Source organism: Eptesicus fuscus, chromosome 3 (genome assembly GCF_027574615.1).
Source record: "Eptesicus fuscus isolate TK198812 chromosome 3, DD_ASM_mEF_20220401, whole genome shotgun sequence".
NCBI lineage: Eukaryota > Metazoa > Chordata > Mammalia > Chiroptera > Vespertilionidae > Eptesicus > Eptesicus fuscus.
The window spans coordinates 86023312-86045866 of record NC_072475.1 but is presented as its reverse complement, the minus strand read 5'-3'; the positions used below and the strand labels follow the sequence as shown (position 1 = coordinate 86045866).

Genomic DNA, 22555 nt, shown 5'->3' with positions numbered 1-22555 from the left:
CATAGAATGTGCTGGTCCAACAGCCACGTTTGGCATTTTTTAAATTAGGAGGGATATATAGGTTGCAGCGGTTTCCCATAGGAGCAAGGGGTCGCACCCCACACCAGATGCCTTTAGACCAATGCTGGGAAGAGCAATCCTTGTAACTTCGGGCTATAAAAACCAGTGGGGAGAGTGGCTGAATGACAGAGAGCCTGCTGGAGTCCCAGGCAGTTCCTCTTAAAGGGTTGGTGCATGGACTTACTCAGACTTGCTCTCTCTGAGCTCCAGCACTGGGGCAGCGACTTGGGGGACCCAGGGACATACTGTGAGGAACTGGATTGTCTGGCACCAGGGCAAGATCATGGTGGAGCCTTTCTCCCAGACAAAAGTGCTGGCAGAAGTCATTGTTCTGATGCTGAGTCCTTCCCCTTCACAGAGCTGACTGGCAGGTACTATACTAGTATATGAGTTTCCATCAGCCTAGCTCACATTGTTCACTCCACTCTGGTGATTCCCTGACATCCTGACCCAACCAATTTGCAGTGCCACCCAAGCTATTTGCAGCGGCTTTTCCATATGAATGGCCTATCCTGGCTCAGGCTTCAGACTTTCCTAAAATCTCTCAAGTAGCAGCTGGCATCAGCATGCCCCATACCACTCAATAAGTGGCCCCAGACCCAGAACTAGTAGCAGCCTGACTTGTTTCACAGCTTGGCCTCTCTTGGGCACTTCCAAGCCTAACATAATTATCAGCCATCTGCAGATCACTCTGTAGCTCCTGATAGGTGGCCCCAGGCAGGGCATAGGCAGTGGCTGGCTTTGCACCTTCATGGAGACCCAAGATACAATGCATCCGAGGACAGCTTCAGACCACACCAGATTACAGCTCCACACATCCAGGTGCAGCACACTCAAGGAGCAGACTCAGTGAGCACCAAGCCCCACTGAGACACCCATAGGGGTGTCTCCTGCACAGCAGCTCTTCCACTGCAGTTGCAGCTGGTCCTCACAGCCATTTGGGGATCAGTTCCTCCTAGTGACACCAACAGCAATCAAAGCTCAACTACAACTATACTGTGCACACAGCCCACACAGGGGAGCACCTAGAGTGCCCAGTTCAGATGACTTGGGAGGCTGAGCCACTGGACTCTCCTGGACCCCCTACCACAAAGAAAATGATACAATGAAAAAAATCATGATGTGATTTTATTGTGCAAGTGAATGACGGTTGGACATTTTTGGAGAGGGTGCTGGCTGGGCTGAGGGGAACCCCCCCCCCCCCCCAACCCCTGTGCACGAATTTCATGCACCGGGCCTCTAGTCCTATATAATAAAGAGCTAATATGCTAATTAGACCAAACAGCAGAACGACTGTCCGACAACCTTCCAAATAAAGCTGGGGCTGCGAGGGTGTGCAGGAGGCAGCCAATCGATGATTCTCTCTCATCATTGATTTTTCTATCTCTCCCTCTCCCTTCCTCTCTGAAATCAATAAAAAATATATTATAAAAAAAATGAAATCTGGGAGAGAATGTAATAATTGATAGAGCATTGGGTATGGCAAAGCTGAAAAGAGTGCAAGATAATTAAGTGATAAAAAAAACAAACAGGTAGAAATCAAAGGATTTTGATGATTTAAGAGAATAAAGCACAAAAGATTGAGGGTTCTGTGAACTAGATATGTATGTCTTCAAGTGGTAGATGAGTCTTTGTGCTGGAAACTTGTAGTTGGAATTGAGTGTTAAGGTGGTAGCTGAAGTCCCAATATTAGGTGAGATTGACCACAAAGGGAGAATATGTAGAAAAGAGTTGAAGACAAACCCTGGGCAAACTTGGGGAGTCAGATGAAGAAAGGCTAACTGGCAAGTAGACACAGAAAAGGAAAAAGGCAGAAAGATTTAAAAATTCAGGAAAAGAAATCAGAGAATTTTAAAAAGGGAGTTGTGTTTTTTAAATTTAAATATTTATTGTTGCGAGTATTACAAATGTAATACCCACTTCCACCAAGTTCCCGCCCTGCCCCAGGCTTTCACCACCCTATACTTTGTGTTCATAGTTAATGCATATATGCATATGTTCTTTGGCTAACTACTTCTCCTCCGCCACCCCCTTCCCTCTAAGATTTGTCAGTCTGTTCCATGTTTCCATGCCTTTGATTCTATTTTATTCATCAGTTTATTTTGTTCATTAAATTCCTTATTAATTTTGATTTTTAGATTAAATTGTTGATAGCTATGTATTTATTGCCATTTTATTGTTCATGTTTTTTCTTTTTTTCTTCTCCTTCTTTTTCTCTTCTTCCTAAAGAATACCCTTCAACATTTCATGTAATACTGATTTAGTGTTGATGAACTCCTTTAGTTTTTTCTTGTCTGTGAAGCTCTATATCTCACCTTCAATTCTAAATGATAGTTTTTTTCATTCTCTTAACTATCTGTTATAAAACTGTTTCCAAATCCCTTTTCATGTATGTGTTTGTTACTTGTAAATTTAGAACCTGCCCCATATAGATTTAAATATTTTAGGTAATACATATCAGTTTTGATGTCTCAAATTTTGTTTTTTAATGGAATATTTTATTTTAACTTGTATATATTTTTTAGAAATAGCATTTATGTAATGACCTCCTTTGAAGTATTGTCTTCCTTAGTTGGCAGATGGAGTTTAGAGTTGTAGATGTTCAAATGATTGTAGTAATGTCATTCAGAAAAGATTCAAATTCAAATGTTTTCTAAGTTAAAACTCCAATATTATGTTGCTTATATTCCTGGTATGCTCTGTTGTACATTTTTATATAAAAAGAGATCATGAGATAAAATATGTAAAACAGGCCTTTACTCTCTTAATCCCTAATCTCCTTTTTTTTTACTGGAAATTATTTCAGTTTTAAAAATCTTTTTCACTGTTAATTGAAATAAACACTGTTATTTATTACCCAGAAACCCTGAGCATGTAAACTTTTTCAGAAAACTTTAGCCAGTTTGATGCTAGAAGATAGGTGATTTTAATTACATTCTTTAATGCTGATCTTTTACTATGAGGTAAAGATTTTTATAAATTCTATATATACTTTTTCTGCTTAAAGTTATATACTTTAATTTTGCTTAATTTTTACTCAGCAAATGGGGAAATGACATACTACATTTATGTTTTTCCTTCAGTAAAGGTGCCTCGCACATTTGATCCTGGGGCTACAGAGTTGATGAAGAGAGATTCTAGTAGAGGAGACTGTATGACAAGTTGTACCACCAAGTTAGGGTCTGTTTACTGTGGTCACACAGATGGTCAGGAAGGACTGGGGGAATTCCTGGTCTTACAGGCCTGCTGGGGAGTGGCAGAAGAAGAGTCTACAGAGTTTGGACTTGATTCTGTTTAAGGACTTCAAGCAGAAAAATACTATGATTTGATTTTCATCAACATCATGGGTAGCTTTTATAAATAGCATGCAATTTATGACTTTAGTTAATTTACCTATAACTAGGTAATATACATTCTATTACGTCCAGGAACTAGGTTATGATTCTGATAGGCCTAAATCTGGGGAAAAAAATTATAAACTATCTTGATGGAAACGAGGCAGACTACCTGGATACCTGATGTATATCTATGTGTATATATATAAATGTGAGTAAATCTTAGGGTAAGCAAAATGGTTCAAGTTACCCTTTAAAATAATAATAATAGTTGTTTTTACAAACCATTGTATTTAAACTTCCCATGGAAACTGCTATTGACTAACTTCTTATTATCACTGTAACTGATATTGGACCTGGTGAGCAGGAATTCTTCCCAGGGTCCTGTCTCACGGAATCCAGGAATGAAGCCATGGACCAGAGGAGTTCAAGCAAGGCAGGAGTTTATTGCAGGCAAACACAGACTCCCCACTCGGGGAGGGAACCCAAATGGTTTCCTACCAAAGCATTCTGCTCTTCCCCTTGTATCTGTTAAAGGCCCGCTCTTTGTCTATCTGTGCTGCTCTCTGGTTCCTGGCCTTTTTACAACATTTTATTTTGCACTTGCAAGAAAAACATCCTGTGTCTCTGCTATCCTGTTTTTCTGCAAAACATTTTGTAGTTTTAGCTAGCTCCATGATTCCTCCTTCTTCCACCCCTTCCACTGCTTACCTAATTCTGCTTTAACTCCTTTCATAACCTTGGGTAAATTGTACCTGTTCCACTTACAGGGACAGTATGAAGATAAATGAGAGGATAAAATAGCTTTGAACTGTCAAGGCATGCTATATAAATTCAAAGCATTGGTTATTGCACGGTTTGGGAAAAACCGAAAGCGTTTATTTCTGAGGTACTTAATTTGGGAAAACTAGCAGAAACATATTTTTGTTTTACAAAACTTTGCGCTATTTTATAGTGTTAATTTTTTACCTCCTGGAAACTGCTCCAGTGCTGCCATGTCTTTGGTCTTTGGTCTGCTCATTTCTTTCTGACCACAATTTTAAGTGTTTCTTCAAAGGTTCTCAGAGTGCCATGCTCCCCTGTCCACGACTCCTCTTCCTCCTGTGCTCTCTCTGGATCTTTTTGTCTGTTCTCATAGTTTCAACTACCACGGATATGTCTCATAAACCCAGTCCAGATCTCTCCTCCAGCTTCAGACTTCAGTGTCAGACAAGCACCGCTGTTAACATGTGCAAAACTGAACCCCTTAATCCTCCTCCTTACCTGGTCCCTGCCCATCTCTCTGGTCTCATCTTGTGGACTCTCTGTCTTAAATTTGATACTAATAAGAGTGGCTGTTGGTTGAGCACTTACTATGTGCCACAAGCACTGTGCACCTTACTTGCATTGTCTTATTTAATTTTGGGTTGGATATTGTTGTTATCCTCATTTTACTGATGAAATTCTGAGAAACTAAATAATGTGTCCTAGGTCAGATGGCTTGGAAGTGGCAAATCTGTGACTTGAACACAGATCTTACACTAGGTTTATGGCTATAAATGAGTGCCTAAATCCCTTTTATGTTACTTATTACTATACAAATGTAATACATATCTTACAATACCAGAGTTCTTCCCATATCAGCCTTTATAGTTTGGTTATATAATTAAAGATCAGGAATAACTGTACTGAGTGAAGTGGTCACTTTCAGCTTCTGGAAAGGTCAGATTATTTACTATTTGATGATACTGGTTATATATATATTGATTTCAGAGGGAGAGGGAGATAGAAATATCAGTGATGAGAGAGAATCATTGATTGGCTGCCTCCTGCATGCCCCCCACCTGGGATCAAGCCCGCAACCTGGGCATGTGCCCTGACCAGGGAATTGAACTGTGACTTCTTGGTTCATAGGTCGATGCTCAACCACTGAGCCACACCGGCCAGGCAATACTGATTTCTTAAGTAGAAGATGTCAAGTTCCCTTTAGACTCAATACATGGTTGTATTGACTTGTGATTATATATGAGTCTAACGAGCATGTTCTCCTTTTGTTTAAGGCTGCTGTACTGAAGTGTGGTCTTAACCCCTGGGTTCAGCAACTGAACACCCTGCCAATTCCCACCCCCTTGATGTGGTGTCTTCTTAGGCAGTGTTCTCAGTCTGGAATCTCTTCCTCCTTTTTTCTGCTTTCACGTTCCCATTGCTTAGCAAACTCCTCCAGTTTAAGAACTTAGCTGAGGCATCACCTTGTGAAAGAAGCTTTCCTGATCTTTTTTTATGTCTCTAGGCTGGATAAAGTCCCCTTGCTCTGCTTTCCTTTAGAATCTTGTGTATAGAGATGAGCATTTTAAACTGTTATCATGTCACAATCTACCAATATTTGTGTACATTTTAGTCACTCTCAGAGGATGAGCACTCTGGCATAGGGAATATGTCTCAGGCATTGTCGTGTCCACAATGTTTAGTGCCTAATGTACTTTTTCATGAATTACTGTCTGACCAAATGACTAAATGATTGATTTATTACTAGGCAACTTTTCTATATACTATAAATCTAAGAACACAGTATATTATTTTTTTTAATTGAAGGACTAACGTATTTGACCAATAATTATAAGATTAACAGGCATAGACAATCTTTCTTCTTAGTGTTGGTCATAGAGCACCACAGCCAAACTGTTTCCAGTCAGTGATAATTTACTATATTTTTAAAAAACTATAGAGGCATGTACATTTTAACATGCATTAAATTGTAACAACTTCATTATATAAAGAGTTAAATAGAATTTTGAGTGTTAGGTAAATGTTAACCTTGTAAACCTATTCTGTTATGAATGTACAAATTTAATGTTTTATTAGGAATGTTGGAATTCACAGTGTGATTTTTATTTGTACTGCTAATGTTATATTTATTCATTAAGGCTTTAATTACCCCAAATATTTAATTAAATCCATGTTTTCAAGTATATGGCTTGATCTTCAAAATTAACTAACTTGCAAGGCTAGTCAAAGTAAAAATAGAAATCCGGAGAGAGGCTTATTTTGTGCTAGTCTCAGCATGATTACAATATTCCAAGTGATTTTCATGTTTGAAGAATTTTTTTTATTTGAACCTAATATCCTGTTAAAAAATTATATGAATATATGCATAGCCTATGGATACAGACAATTGTGTGGTGAAGGCTTGCGGGGGGAGGGGGGAGTAGGGTGAAGGGGGTCAATGAGGGGGGAGGGGAAGAGGGACATCTGTAATACCTTCGACAATAAAGATACATTTTAAAAATATTTTTTTATTGATTTCAGAGAGGAAGGAAGAAGAAGAGAGAGAGAAATATCAATTATGAGACAGAATCATTGATTGGCTGCCTCTTGTACGCCCCCCTTTCCTCCCCCCCCCCCCCCCCGGGATCGAGCCTGCAATCCGGTCATGTGCCCTTGACTGGAATTGAACCAGGGACCCTTCAGTCTGCAGGCCAAAGCTCTATCCACTGAGCCAAACTAGCTAGGGCAAGATACATTTTTAAACAATGAAAACATTTAAGGAAAAAGCTAACATTCTTGGTAGCTAGCTTTAAGAACAATGTGTAATAGTAATAATTTGGAATATTTTTTCAAAAATGTTTTTAGAGAGAGGAAGAGGGAGGGAGGGAAAGACCTTGATGTGAGAGAGAAACATGTATCAGCTGCCTCCTGCACATCCGCCCCCACTGGGGATTGAGCCTGCAACTCGGGCATGTGTCCTGACCAGGAACTGAACCATTGATCTTTTTGGTGCATGGGGTGACACTCAACCAACTGAGCCACACCAGCCAGGGCTGGAAGATTTTTTTTAAAACTGAAATATTAACAAGGATGGAGTTGGGGAGGTGGACATAAGATACTACCCATCTAAGAGAATGAGGGGCCATTTTCCTTAAAAGGTAACTTAAGATGTTTTACTTTGTCTCATAAGGGATGTGAAAGGTTTTATGATGTTTCTAGGAACTGCTAACCCAGTCGCTGCATATCTGTAGTGTGGTCTTCCTTGACTTCCAGAATAGGCACAGTTGCCTGTTATCTCTTCCTGTGGCTGCCTGTGCTTTTCCTTGACAACAGTCATCACACATAATTACCTCTCCATTGCCTATTTTCTTGTTGGCTCTATGGTTTATGAGGGCAGGGGATTGTGGATGTTTATTTGCTATTGTATAATAGGTGCTTAATCAATATCTATAGAATAAATGGTGCAAACAAGCAGTAAATGGTGATTTGTTCCCAAAAGTAATTGTTTTGGCTCATGGTGATGTTAGTAGCACTGTAGATCTTGAACTGCATTATAAATTATTATTATTTTTTAAAAAAATATATTTTATTGATTTTTTTTTACAGAGAGGAAGGGAGAGGGATGGAGAGTTAGAAACATTGATGAGAGAGAAACATCAATCAGCTGCCTCCTGCACACTCCCTCCTGGGGATGTGCCCGCAACCAAGGTACATGCCCTTGACCGGAATCGAATCTGGGACCTTTCAGTCCACAGGCCGACGCTCTATCCACCGAGCCAAACCGGTTAGGGCTTATAAATTATTAAAGAACAATGTAATTAATTTGAACATAATTTTAATCTAATTCATTGTATATGTAGTGTCTTGAATTTCCTAAAATATTGCTTAAAATGCTACATTATTTATCTTTTTTAGTATAGTCATTTACTATATTTTGTTTAGAAAATTATTTTGCATTTAAATCTCATTCCTTAATATTTGGTAGTTACTTGTTCTTCAAACAAAATAATAAATTATACTCTAAATACCTCACAGTTTTCTCACGAAGTAAACTGATATTTTTCAAAATTGATAATGCTGGTAAAATTTTCACATGGATAGTAGTACCTACATACTATCTCAGCTCCTTAAATTCATAATCTGCTGTTGATCTCTTTGGCATTCTCTCTGATCCCAGCACTGGCTGACTGGGCATGGTGTATGGGGATGCTGCTAATTGTGGCTTACTTTGATCTTTCACTGATTCAAGCATAGACATCCTTCCGTTATTCCCCATTGTGGGTAGGGATTGTTGAAACATTTGGAAAAGACTAAGGCTTCGGGATAACAAAGGAAATTAATACAGAGAGTAAATTAATTTCACTCACAAAAGCCAAAGTCCTCACCATAGTGTATAAGGTCCTACATGATCTTGCCTTTGATCCTTTGATGTGTTTCTGATCTCCTGCCCTTCCCTGCCCCTTTCTCACTGTTTGTTTTTTTAACCCCCATTGGAGAATGTGCTTTTATTGATTTTAGAGAGAAAGCGAGAGAGAAACAAACATCAATTGGTTGCCTTCCATATGGGTCCTGTTAGGGATGGAACCTGTAACGTGAGTATGTGCCCTGATTGAGAATTGAACCCACCACCTTTTAGTGCATGGGGCGACTCTCTAACCAACTGAGCCATCGGGCTGGGGCTCTCACTGAGTTTTACCACAGTGGCTTCCTTGCTGATACTGGAACATGCCAGTATGTCCCCACTTTAGTGCCTTTGGTCCAGCTGTTCTCTTTTGCCCCAGATGACGAACTCCCTCCTTCAAGGCCTTGATCAGGCTTTACCTTCTCAATCAGACCCACCCTGGTCACCCTACATAAAACTGCAACCCACCTCCTATCCCCACTATTGCTCCCCTTTATCCTGCTCTGTTCTTTTTCCTATAGTACTTAATCACCTTCCAACATACTATATAAATCATAATTTACTTATTTTATTTTATTTTATTTTTTTTATTAATCCTCACCTGAGGATATTTTTTCCATTAGTTTTCAGAGAGAGTGGAAGGGAGGAACAGAGAAAGAGAAAGAGAAACATCGATGTGAGAGTGACACATTGACTGGTTGCCTCCTGTAGCCTTGTGCTTTTTAAAAAAAAAAATAAAAAAATATATATGAGGAAGGGAGAGGGAGAGAGAGAGAAACATCAATGATGAGAGAGAATCTGATTGGCTGCCTCCTGCACCCCTCCCTCCCCCACTAGGGATCAAGTCTGCAACCCGGGCATGTGCCCTTGACCGAAATCGAACCCAGAACCCTTCAGTCCACAGGCCAACGCTCTATCCATTGAGCCAAACCGGCTAGGGTGCCTTGTGGTTTTAACCCAGCAGCTTACTGTGTTATGCTGTGGCTTTCTCTCTGTATTCTCAAATCCATGCTGTTAATGGATGGTCTCATCTCATATTGTGCAGTAGTGTAGCCTAGAACAGAAATGAGTTTTAGTGGTAGACTGAATTGTCATGTTCATAGGATCAGTATAATAGGTTTGTTCCTTTGTACCTGTCCCAGGTTAAAGAATTTCCTAGGACTTAGGTGAATTAAGTTTTGGTTCTTGTTAAACCTATTCATTGTCCTATGTCTTCCAACTCCAGGCTTATGACTTTTCAGCTGTAAAACTGAACTAGACTGTATTTTTTTTCTGATTCTGTGAAGTTTAGCTACATCATCAGATACATTTCAAGCTTTATAATTGTAGTGCTCTTTGAAAATATGTTAGCATTTAATAGTCATGTGACTATACTATATGGAAAATTTATACTTGGTAAGGTGCTACATATTTCTAAAAACAGAATTTAGCACACAAGTAGTGCCTAGAATATAACAATAATTCTTTTCTTATGTAATTTCATAAGAAAAAGCAGATTTCTGATAATCCTTAGAATTCAATTAACCAGAACATTTAATCTTTAGTCATGATACATAACTCATGTTAGACTCCATCTCCCTCCCTCCATTTCTCTCTTTTTTTTCCTTATTTCTTTTCTATCCTTTGGGTTTCTATTGTATAATCCAACCCCCCCCCTTTTTTTTTTTTTGCTTAGAGAATGAAAGAATAACACTTTAAAGGTATTCTTTATGAATTTTGCTTTCTAATCTACATATATTCATCATTTTACCTTTAATATCTAGCTGATTGTCTTGTATAGTAGATCCTCCTAAATGTTGCTTGAATGAGTGTATTTGCTTTTATTTTTTCCAGTATTGAATTAACTCAAAGTGATTTTTAAATTTTTGTTCTTTTAAGAAAGGTGACTCTTGTGATGGTGGGGCTTGATAATGCTGGTAAAACAGCAACGGCAAAGGGAATCCAAGGAGGTAAGCAGAAAATATTTATTACTAAATTATTCTGATTTATTTATCTATTTACATTATTACATATTCCTTGAGTACAGGTAGTGTGCACTCCGTTATTTTATATTCTCACTATACTGTGGCTAATGTGGTGAATAGAATCCGTCTTAATAATACCAGCCTGTTACCATGTTTCATATTTGAATAAATGCAAAGATGAAGAGGCTCCTTGAGATCTTTTATCAGCTAACTAGAGGCCTGGTGCACAAAATTCATGCGCGGGGGTGTGTGTCCCTCAGCCCAGCCTGCACCCTCCCCAATCTGGGACCCCTCGAGGGATGTCTGACTGCCCGTTTAGGCCCGATCCCACTGGTGATGATCAATCTGCATATTACTCTTTTATTAGATAGGATAGAGGCCTGGTACAGGGGTGGGGGCCAGCTGGTTTGCCCTGAAGGGTGTCCCAGATCAGGTGGGGTTCCCTTGGGGTGTGGGGCAGCCTGAGCGAGGGGCCTGTGGTGGTTTGCAGGCCGGCCACGCCCCCTGGCAACCCAAGCGGAGGCCCTGGTATCTGGAATTTATTTTCCTTCTACAATTGAAAATTGTAGCCTGGAGCGGAGCCAAGCCTGGGGCTCCCTCCGAGGCCAGCAGCCATTTCTGTTGGGGTTATAATTGAAACTTTGTTGCCTTAAGCGGGTGGTCCCGGCCAGGGTGTGCGGAAAGCTTTGCTTCCCCTGTTGCTGGCGGCAACCCTGACCTGCTCTCTCAAGCTCCATCCTGCCGCCATTTGTTTGAATTTGTTTACTTTCTATAATTGAAACTTTGTAGCTTGAGTGGAGGCTTAGGCCTGGCAAGGGCAGGCAGAAAGCTTGGCTTGCTCTGTTACCTGGGAAACCTTGCTCTCTGTGGCTGTAGTCATCTTGGTTTGGGTTAATTTGCATACTCGCTCTGATTGGATGATGGGCGTGGCTTGTGGGCGTGTTGGAGGTATAGTCAATTTGCATATTTGTCTATTATTAGGTAGGATGTGAAACAAATTCTTAGCCTGAGAACTCAAAAACTGCAGTCACAAGAGCAGAAAATGAGAGAGGATTTACACATTCTTTGTTGTAGGCACTCAATGAAAAAGTCAATGGCAGGCATTTGGTGCCTTTGGAAAATTAGAGATAAAATTACACAGGCTCCTATATTTCAGAATCAAAGATTCTTGTAGCAAAACCTGTGACGATCAACACCTGTTAAAAACAAAGAAACAAAAAGTTGGCAAGACCTAGCTGGTTGGCTCAGTTAATTGGCGCGTCATCCCATGCACCAGGTCAGGACATGTGCCGGAGGAAATCTGTTGGTGTCCATCCCACATCCATGTTTCTCTCTCTCCCTCCTCCTCTCCCTTTTCTCCCCCTTTCCTTTCCCATCTCTCTCTAATTTTAGTATATGTGCTGCCAAAGTGAGCACCCATCTCCCTCTAAAATCAGTAAAGGCATATCCTCAGATGAGGATTAAAAAAATAACAACATTGGTGAGCCAGATTTGGCTTTCCAGTCATGACTCCTTTATCTAAACATCTTCTCCTCTTCTATTCCTTCAAAGTCTTAACATTGAAGGGAACAGATTCTAAGAATCTGCTCATCAGATCATCTAATTAGTTATGTGTACCTAGAGTATCCTTTTTCCATTAGAGCAGGGGTAGGGGATCCTCCGGCCTGCGGACCATATAAGGCCCACAAAATCATTTGGTGTGGCCCTGCCAAGGCATTAGGGGTGAGTTAATTAAATGTTTGATCAAATGCAGGCTAATTTTTAAGTTGATAATTTTGTAAGGCCCACAAATGATGTTATAAATATCCAAATGGCCCTTGGCAGAAAAAAGGTTCCCTCCCCTGTGGCCCTTCCTCTGCCGATTTCCACCTTCTTGTATCCATTAGTTTCTTTATCGGAGTTAGAAAATGTTCAAGGTGTCGAACAAATAGTCAAAACTACCTTTAACTTTGAGCTCCTTTCTGGCTCTGATTTTGTTCTTCACCTCATATTTACTATTCATCATACTCCAGGGACTGATGTTTTTCTTTTTTAAAGATTCCAGTTATAAAGAAGTACTTGAACTTTTTCAAATTGAGCCTTTAAGATAGAATATCTACTTATCTCTGAATATATATTTTTGTAATATAGTCTCCTTCTTAATGAACTCCTTTCTGATCTTCTGCTGCCGTCATCTGTTATCATGAGTAGAACTATTTCCTCTGTTTTGGTCTACTCTTACCTTTACTAAACCTGCTTGAACCACTACTTAATTGCCTTTTTGTTTATGTATCTCTCCACCTCTCCAAACTGTAAATTCCCAAAGGATAGTTTTATTTGTTTTGCAGTTTAGGCCACACCTTAAGTGTAGCAGCCAATATTCTTAAAACATTTTACTCATGACTTCTCTTCAGCTTATTTCTGGCTCTTCTCTCTGTTTCTTTGTGTTTGATATTTGCTTGTTTCTTTTGAGATATATCTCCTTCCTCTTTAACTGTATTGCCATTGTCTAAATCCAGACCTACAGTATCTTTCACCTATAGCATTACTATAGCTTCCTAATCTAAGAGTACTTTCCCTATCTTGAGCTTAATTTCTCACTTTTAAAAAAAGTCTCTATTGTTGAAAGTATTACATATGTCCCCTTTTCCTCCCATTGACCCCCTCTAGACTGCCCCCACCACCCTGTTGTCTGTGTCCATGGGTTATGCATCAACTTCTCTTCTTCAGGGTTGTCAAAATGATTGTATTAATTGGGTATAGATGTGGTTGTTCTAACAGAGACCCAAAATACCAGTGATTTTACAAAATAGAAGTGTATTTCTCTCTCATAACAATGCAGTCAAAAGTAGTCTGTGGCTTGTATAGTAGCTCCATGGAGTTAGGGACTCAAGTTCCTTCTCTCTCTCTCTTTTTTTTTTTTAAAATATATTTTATTGATTTTGTACAGAGAGGAAGGGAGAGGGATAGAGAGTTAGAATCATCGATGAGAGAGAAACTTCGATCAGCTGCCTCCTGCACCACCCCCCACTGGGGATGTGCCCGCAACCCAGGTACATGCCCCCAACCGGAATCGAACCTGGGACCTTTCAGTCCGCAGGCTGACGCTCTATCCACTGAGCCAAACCGGTTTCGGCATCAAGTTCCTTCTCTTGTTTGCTTTGCCATTACAAATATTCTCCCTTGCCTACCTGGTCCACGGTGGCTCATTTCAGCTGGAAGGAAGAGATAAGGGCAAGTGGAGGCCCTCCTCCTTTCCTTTAAGTGTGGGACCAGAAGACACCACCTGCCATTGACTGGAATCAGTGGTGTTCTGGATCTGGTTCCTACTTGTGCTTATTGCCTCATATCAGTTAAGCAGGAGCCAAATGTGCACATCTCTTTTCCAATCTGTGTTCTGGTGTCTCATGTTGGTAGTTTGAAATTGTCCGTAGTGGGAGTATTTTCACCATGGACGTGGCAAACCCTACCTATCAGAGTTCCACTGACCCAGTTAAACGTCTAACAGTATACCACCAGCACACTACCTAGAACCTGCTCTCTCAGCCACACCTAACTGCCATAGAGACTAGGGACTGTGGTATTTATCCTAAAAAGCTGTGTGCTCAGCTAAAATAATCCAGGATTCTCTATCCAATGCTGTTTCCTAAAAGTTCTTAAAGAACTATTGGTATTTTGGGTGGGACAATTCTTTGTGTAAATTTGCCCTACGATTGTTGGATATTAATACATCTTCATTATATTATAGTTATTTGTTTATATATGTTTCCTCCTATTTTTCTTATGTAATAGCTTTTTAAGATCAGGAGATTGGACCTTATTAATCTTTATATATCTAGTACCTTACACAGTGCTTAGCACATAACAAATGTTCAGTAAATAGTTATTGATTATGTATTTTCATTTTATCTTAGACTTTATAGGGATTGTCTTCTTAACACATACTTTATGAAATTCTCAGGGTTGGGAACCATATGTCTTTTTACCCCTGATTCTTGTATGATGCCTGATCTACATATAATAGACTCTCAATAAATGATTATAAGCATAGATGGATGGATAAATATATGGAAGGAAAAAGAAGGATGGACATAAGGATAGCAGCTTCAGCTATCTGGTGTTATGAATTGAGTCACTATATGCTTTGTGCTGAATGCTAAGAATACAGAGATAGGTCCCAGCTATTAGGAAGGTATAGACTATTGTGAAAACCAGCAAGAAGAAAATTTATGATGCTGAAAGTAGGAAGGGATCATCAGAGAAAGATTTAGGGGAAGATTGTAACCTGAATATTTAGTCTTGAATCTTGAAACACAGAATCATGCGTAGGAACCAGAGGAAAGAATCGAGAAGAAGGGTAGGGCATTTGATGTATCAAAATAAGCAGGCTTTTAGAATCCTGTATTTGAGTTCTGGCTCTGCCTACCATGTGGCCTTGAAAAAATTACTTAATCTTAATTGGGTTCCTGGGAATATTGCTTTCATTTTATCTGTGTTTACATTGGTTTCCTGCCTAGAATGTTCTTCTCCCTTCTTTGTTATAATTTTGTAGCTTTTCAGACTTCACTCCCATTTCATTTCCTTTCTGAAGCCTTTCTAGACCATAACTCACCTCTCTTTTCTCTTTATCCCTTTCCTCTTGAATGCCCTCTGCTTTAATTTGGGCTGCTGTAACAGAATGCCATAAACAATGCTCACCATCTTATTAGTTTGGGCTGCTGTAACAGAATGCCAGAGACTGTGGCTTCAAAAACAAACAGTTATTTCTCACGGTTCCAGACACTGGAAGTCTGCAGTCCTGGTGCCAGCGTGGCCGGCTTCTTGGTGTTCCCCTCGTCCTGGTTTACCGACAGCCACCTTCTCATTGTGTCCTCAGGTGGAAGAGAGAGAGAGGAAACAGGCTCTCTGCGTCCTTCACAAGGACACTAGTCCCATCATGGGGGCTTCACCCTCATGACTTCACCTAAACCTAATTACCTCCCAAAGGCCCCACCTTCAGATATCATCACATTCAGGGTCTGGGGTTTAACATAAGAGTTTTGTGGGAACACAGACATGCAGTCCATAACACCTTGACAGTATCCTCTCCAGAGTTTTTCACAGAATATATTGGTTCTTATGCTAAAATCTCGTTAATATTCTGTCTTTCTGTATTGCACTGTGTATTCTTGGAGGGCAACCCTATCTGATTTACCTGTACATCCTAATGCCTAACAAATCCTGGTACAGTAGGTGTTCTGTACATTTTAGTTCCCTTATCCCTACTCCAGCATAGTTATTTATTTTCACTGATAATGTCCTGAGGATATCTCTCAAATCCTACTCAAAGACCAGCTGCCTATTTTAACTGTGGAAATCAGTTCTGGCCTGGACTAGATTTCACATTTTTAAATGTCTAGTGTAATCCTGTTTTTGGAATATCTGGTTGCTTATATTGCTTCTACACTTGCCTTTTTTCCTTTTAAATAAGGAACTCTTATAAAAATGTGGCCTGTAACGTCTCTGTTAGCTTTCTAGGAAGCTGTGTGAAGTGCCCTAGAGGGCTTAGTGAAAGGAAGCGGTACATTGCAAGTCTGTTTCTCAGTCACACTTAAGCCTAGCAGCAGAAGCCTTTCAAATTTATCTTTGTAATGCACATGTTGAGGAGGCGGGATAAGATCCTCTAAACCAGGGTTATTCATTAGAGCCTTCTGCAATGAGGGGTAGTTCTAGATTGGCTGTGTCCCGTAAAGTGGGCAACTAGCCACATAATGGCTTCTGAACACTTGAAATGTAGCTAATGCAGCTGAGGAACTGAATTTTTTATTTTATTTAATTTGATTGGTTTAAATTTTAAAAGCCCCATGTAGTTTGCAGCCCTGCAACTGAAAATAAAGTCCAATGGAATAATATTTGCTGTGGATTTTAGTGGTGGAGACAGAATGGAAAAGACAGACATGAAGTTTAAACTTTTCTCCATAACCATTGAGACATCAGGTCCTATTACTCTTTCATAATCTCTCTTTTTATTTTCATTCCACTTTGAAAAGTGGCTATCACTCATATTTCCAGTCAGTTCTTGAGGCTTTTGCAAAGATGAATCTTAATGAATCACACTTTAGTCACCTTAATTATATTATTGGTCTGCTCAAATATCTTCTGTGGCTCACAGTTCTCTCTCTTCAGAACTCTCTTTAGTCTGCATTAACTGCATTAATAATCTTAAGGGTTTGCTCCAGCCACAGTGTTCAACTTGTCCGTAATTCTTGCCTTTACCATTTCTGTTACTTAGATCTTTTTTCTGTTTAAATCCTTCCTAGTTTTAAGGTCTAAATCCCAGCTTCTAGTTTGTCTTTCTTGAACCTTAGTGATTTTTTAAATCTCATATTGTCATTACCAATCCTTAGCAGTTATAATCATATACTTCTAGTACCATCTTTGTCATATACAGAAGTAAAAAAAAAATTCAATTATAAATTTACAAGAACATCCAAAACATGTTCCTGTAGAAATAATGAAATCTACGTTTTATATTTATAAGCTGCCCTCACAAGTCTTATTAAATCTAATTATAGCTTGAATTCAGTTAATTAAAAAAGAGTGGTCCTTAGCTTCTGCCATTCTTTGGTTCTTTTAAACCAGTGGTCAGCAAACCGCGGCTCGCGAGCCACATGCAGCTCTTTGGCCCCTTGAGTGTGGCTCTTCCACAAAATACCATGTACCCTAATTAAGTTAATAACAATGTACCTACCTATGTAGTTTAAGTTTAAAAATTTGGCTCTCAAAAGAAATTTCAATCGTTGTACTGTTGATATTTGGCTCTGTTGACTAATGAGTTTGCCGACCACTGTTTTAAACTGTTCTCTAAATGTTCAGATTTAAAAAAAAATAACTGTGTAGATGTTGTTATGGTTCCTGAAGATGTCTGTGGTGTTGAAGGATTGACATTTTTATTGTTTGTAACTTGGAGAGTAAATATCTTAAAGGCAAAAGTTCATTTATTCATTCTACAGATACTTATTAGGTACTTGTTATACAATAGCAATTATTCTAGGAGCTGGTTATCCTATCTAATAAAAGAGTAATGTGTCACTCCAACTCACAAGATGGCTGCCCCCATGTGGACACAAGATGGCTGCCACAAGATAGCCAGCAGGGGAAGGCAGTTGTGGGCGATCAGGCCAGCAGGGGAGGGCAATTGGGGGTGACCAGGCCTGTAGCGGAGGGCAGTTGGGAGGGACCTGACCGGCAAGGGAGGGCAGTTGGGAGGGACCAGGCCTGAAGGGGAGGGCAGTTGGGGGGACCAGGCCAGCAGGAGAGGGCAGTTGGGGGTGACCAGGCCGGCAGGGGAGGGCAATTAGAGGCAATCGGGCCGGCAGGGGAGCAGTTAGGTGTCGATCAGGCTGGCAGGGGAGTGGTTAGGGGGTGATCAGGCTGGCAGGCAGAAGAGGTTAGGGGCAATCAGGAAGGCAGGCAGGCGAGTGGTTGGGAGCCAGCAGTCCTGGATTGTGAGAGGGATGTCCGACTGCCCGTTTAGGCCTGATCTGGGGTCGGGCCTAAACGGGCAGTTGGACATCCCTTGAGGGGTCCCAGATTGGAGAGGGTGCAGGCTGGGCTGAGGGATACATACAACCTTTCCCCGCACAAATTTCATGCACCGGGCCTCTAGTATATTAATAAAAACAAATGAATAAAAATAGACAGAAACTCCTATCTGCATGGAGTGTGAATTCTAGTTGGGTATTTTATATTATCCACCCTTCCCCCAGACCAGTATGCTTAGATGTAATGCTCATTGTGTAAGGAAATAATAAACATTCTATTCCAAAATTCCATTCCATCATGTTTCGTTCCATTGTATGTTATTTAAGTTGTGAAGTTAAATTATTAATTTAAAGTCTAAAGATTGTTTCTTTCATATCATTCAAAACAGAATATCCTGAAGACGTAGCTCCTACTGTTGGATTTTCCAAAATTGACCTTAGACAAGGAAAGTTTGAAGTCACCATCTTTGACTTGGGAGGTGGAAAAAGGATTCGTGGAATCTGGAAGAATTACTATGCTGAGTCCTATGGGGTAATATTTGTTGTGGATTCCAGTGATGAAGAGAGAATGGAAGAGACAAAAGAGACAATGTCAGAAGTGCTAAGACATCCTAGGATATCGGGAAAGCCTATATTGGTGTAAGTAATGTTAGTGTCATTGTAAATGTACCTGCAGCAGCGTTAGCCAATAAAGAAATTTATCTAAGTTACAAAATACTGAATAAGCTAAAATAGTCACACCCTAGTATAATAAAATGTTTTTTAATTACCTGGGAGCTCTTAATATACTGAGGCCTTGTTAGAATGCTATCCATAGGGATTAAGAGTTGAGGCCTTATAATTAAGAAAAAGCCTTATAATTATAGTTCCTGGGTATTCAAAGATAAACTCTTTGTGTTATTTGATAACTTACTTTTATCAAATTTTACATTTTGAAATGGTTTATTCACAGAGTTCTAGAATATTTTTCAAATTTTTCCTTCTTTAATAACTAATTTGCCTTTGTCCTTTTTTTCTTGGAGTATTCTTGTTTCAAAATTATTTAAATGGTTTATTCTTCTTATGCCACCTTGATTTCTCAACTTTCCTTCTATATTTCAAAATTAAACATATAATCTGTCACTTAGTCATGTGCTTATATTTTGTCCAGCTGCCTAAATTTTTTTTTAAAAGACTTTGCATTATTTGTTCTCATAGCATTTCTGCATAGCAAACACTAGAGGGTGCCATAACTCCAAGACACAGTAAAGTAGTTTAAATTGCTCTTATAATTGAAGTTGAATGTGTGCCCTGGCCTTCTTGTGCATTTGCCCTCATTCTTGTTGTTCATTACTAAAGATTTAAAAAACTAGACAAACGTGGTTAAATGAGAAGTTGTGAGCATGGTTTCTCAGTGTCCTCAACCACAAATGAATATCTTTAAATAAGACAATTTGGTAGCTCTAATTACAAAAAGTGAAATTTTATTGCATCATTTATTGGTAAAGCTTATATGTTTAATTTTTATACATTTAACTAATTAGAGAAATTATTTTATTAATACAATCCTCACCTTTTTTAATCTAAAGGAAACTTTAATAGATACATATATAAGAATAGTGAACTTTATTGAACCCCATAGGCTAAATTAGTCTCTACAAATGTTTAAGCGGAAAATCAGCAACTTCTAAAGTAAAAAATAGTAATGACTGATATTCATTTGTAAAGTAATTGTATATGATTGTTTAAATCTAATAGTTATTTAATTCTTTCATGCATTATTCATTTATGCATATGTTAATTCAACAAATATTTATTGAGTATCCATTATGTGCTAGTAGTGTTCTGGTGATGGGGACACATTTGGGAACAAAAACAATAAAAATCCATGTATGACTTCAGGAACTTATATTCTAGGGGGTGAAACACACTGAATATAATAAATAAATTATGTCACATATTAGGTGATAAGTGCACTGTAAACAAAGCAGGTAAAACAATATTGGGAATCTGTGGTGATGGTGGTGACAGGGACACGTTATTCTTATAATCAGGATAAACATAGTAGATGTTATTGAGAGGATGACACTTGAGATGAAAGAACCAGTCACACAGATGGAAGTGGAAAAGTCCCTAGGCAGGAGCATGCAATTCATAAGTGACCACAGTGATTACTGAGTAACCAAATGATTCTCGGCAATTCTGTCACCTCTCTCAACTGTGAATTTCTAGACCAGAAAGAGAAGACCCACAGCTAGGGTGATTGCTTCACCATTCTAATTTCATAGTCAATGAGCTCTCACAAAGACATGAGAATTAATTATAGGTGGTATAACGTGTTAGGAAATATGGTTTGCCATTTGACCAATTTTTCTCAAGGGAGTTTTACAACCATAGAACTTTTATTAAGAAGGTAAACTGCTTTTGAAATGAATGTGCTTCAAAAATATACAGAATGTACAAAAAAGTATATTTTTAATAAATTTAAAAGATTTAAGGAAGGAGTTTTAAAAAAATGATTGACTTACCATGCAGAGCGAACCACTTCTATTTTGATGAATTTCCTGTGCATATATTTATAAAAATATAATATATGCAGTGACCACATAATATATACAATTTTGTATCCTACTCTTTTTTATGTTTATATTCCTCTTGAATATCTCCCCAAGCCCCATATTTGAAAGTTCTGCTACTTCTTCCTCTTGATGTTACTGACTGAATATCATTCATATCCCTCCTACTTTCTATTCCCTTTGTTGTTACCTCCTTTCATCCCTTCTTCACTTCCTCCATGTTACTGAGAGCAGTGGTTTCCTAACAGGTTTCTCTCCCTGCCAGCAGACTCGCCTATTCTCCCAATCTCCTCTACGTTTCTAGCAGGAGCTCTTTTATTTGATGTTTTTAAAATTATAAAGCTGGTTCATGCTTTTAGATGCTTTAACAAGTGATATAAAGCAAGAATATATAAAGAATATGAGCTTTCTTCTTTAAAATGCAAATTTGATCATTTTGCTACTCCTCTGCTTAAGACCTTCAGGTTGCCTTCATAGGGCCATGCAGTTAGGAAATTCTGTTTTTTAACTGATATAACTCTAGCACCTAATAGTTGTAGCATTGAAAAGTCTAGTGGATAATAAGTGGGAAAGACCTCCAGCTGAATCCTACTAAGCTCAGTACTAAGGGCAGGTGGATTATGGAGAAGTATGGGGAGGGCACCTGACTTAGGAGGCATTCTACAGTTGCACACAGCTGCCTCCTTTCTGCCCACAGACATCTGGACCTCTCAACTGCAAAATCCAATTACAGCATTTGATTTCTTCTGTTCACCCCTTGTCTGAGCCTACACTAGTTTACTAGTAGGTCCCACAAAGCCTCTTAGAGCTCACTTAAACACCTAGATAATTTTCTTTTCCCACCCTGTTATGAGTACATAGAGAACAACCACAGACCTCGAGAAGATCCAATCATTCAACAGAAGAAAATAAACCTGAAGAATGAGAATCTTTTCTATAATCATAAAATTACAAATTGGTAGAGCCAGATTCATTCATAGTATGGGAAGCAGAGTAGATGACCACAGAGGTCCTGGGCAATCTACCTCTGCCTAACTTGCTCATGCACATGAGTCTGACAGCAACTGTCATTGCAAATGAAGCTCAGCCAAATTTCACTTTATGTCATAGACTTGAGGGTTCTCCTGAAAGATCAAAATCATACAACATCACTAGGCTTCTGCATTTTATTAGCTCAGAAGTTCTGTTCTGCAGATAGTGGTTGGCTATCTCTTCTATAATAAAAGCAGCTGTAAAGTATTATAATTATGCATTTGTATTCAACCACATATAGTAACATGAACCATACTGTAGTTATCCCAAGAATCCATTTCAGTAAAAAGGTAAAAGTGATTTGTATTCCTTCTTAAGAGAGCAGAAATAGATGCCATGCAAACATTCTGCTCTGTAATTCACCTGTTTATTTTCCAAGAAAGTCTTTTTCTCTCATATCTATATAGAGATTAACTTTAGCCTATATTCTGATTTATTACGGTGTGAATTATGTTATCTATCCTCATGCCTATTTGTAACTTAATTTTAAGCCTAAAACTTGGTAATCTTGACAGATAAAGAAGACATTTCCAAGAAAAAGTAACGTTTGCAATTTTAAAAAGTACTAAAATCAGCAGTAATTCCAAATTTGAAACTCAACTTCCATCATAAAAAGTTTCCAATAATAATAATACAAGGTACCATTTGTTGATGACCCATGGAAAGAACTGAGCTGGGAACTATTTTAAACATCTCAGCCTGTTGAATTTTCAGAAGCCCAAGGTTACATTGATGTTATAAGAAGGCACATGCTCTTTCTACATCTCCTCTGTCTTGTGTAGTCTTGATAGTTAGCCTCAGAGAAACAGTAAATTACCCTCTTTTTTATGGTTGAATCTCCTAATATTTATTATTGGAATAACTCTGGAGATCCATGTTAATATTTCCTCCCAGGATAATAACAATTCTACCTGTGTTAGCACATTTGAACGCTTGGAATGGCGCCACTGTCTCATTATAT

At 38.9% G+C, this 22555-nt stretch overlaps 1 protein-coding gene across 3 annotated transcripts in view; it reads left to right on the top strand.

Annotated features, from left to right (window-relative positions):
• Positions 1-22555, top strand: part of ARL13B (ADP ribosylation factor like GTPase 13B) — an 81549-nt gene that overhangs the window by 7776 nt on the left and 51218 nt on the right. The window contains exons 2-3 of one of the 3 annotated variants that reach the window (XM_054714060.1): positions 10424-10490; positions 18397-18646. The exons of 1 other annotated variant lie outside the window; for it this stretch is intronic. In XM_054714060.1, coding sequence (XP_054570035.1) covers positions 10436-10490; positions 18397-18646 — 305 coding nt within the window. In that variant the 5' untranslated portion in view covers positions 10424-10435. Of the gene's footprint in view, positions 1-10419; positions 10491-18396; positions 18647-22555 lie in introns of all 3 variants that reach the window. One more of the 3 variants, XM_008155574.3, reaches the window with a different exon arrangement.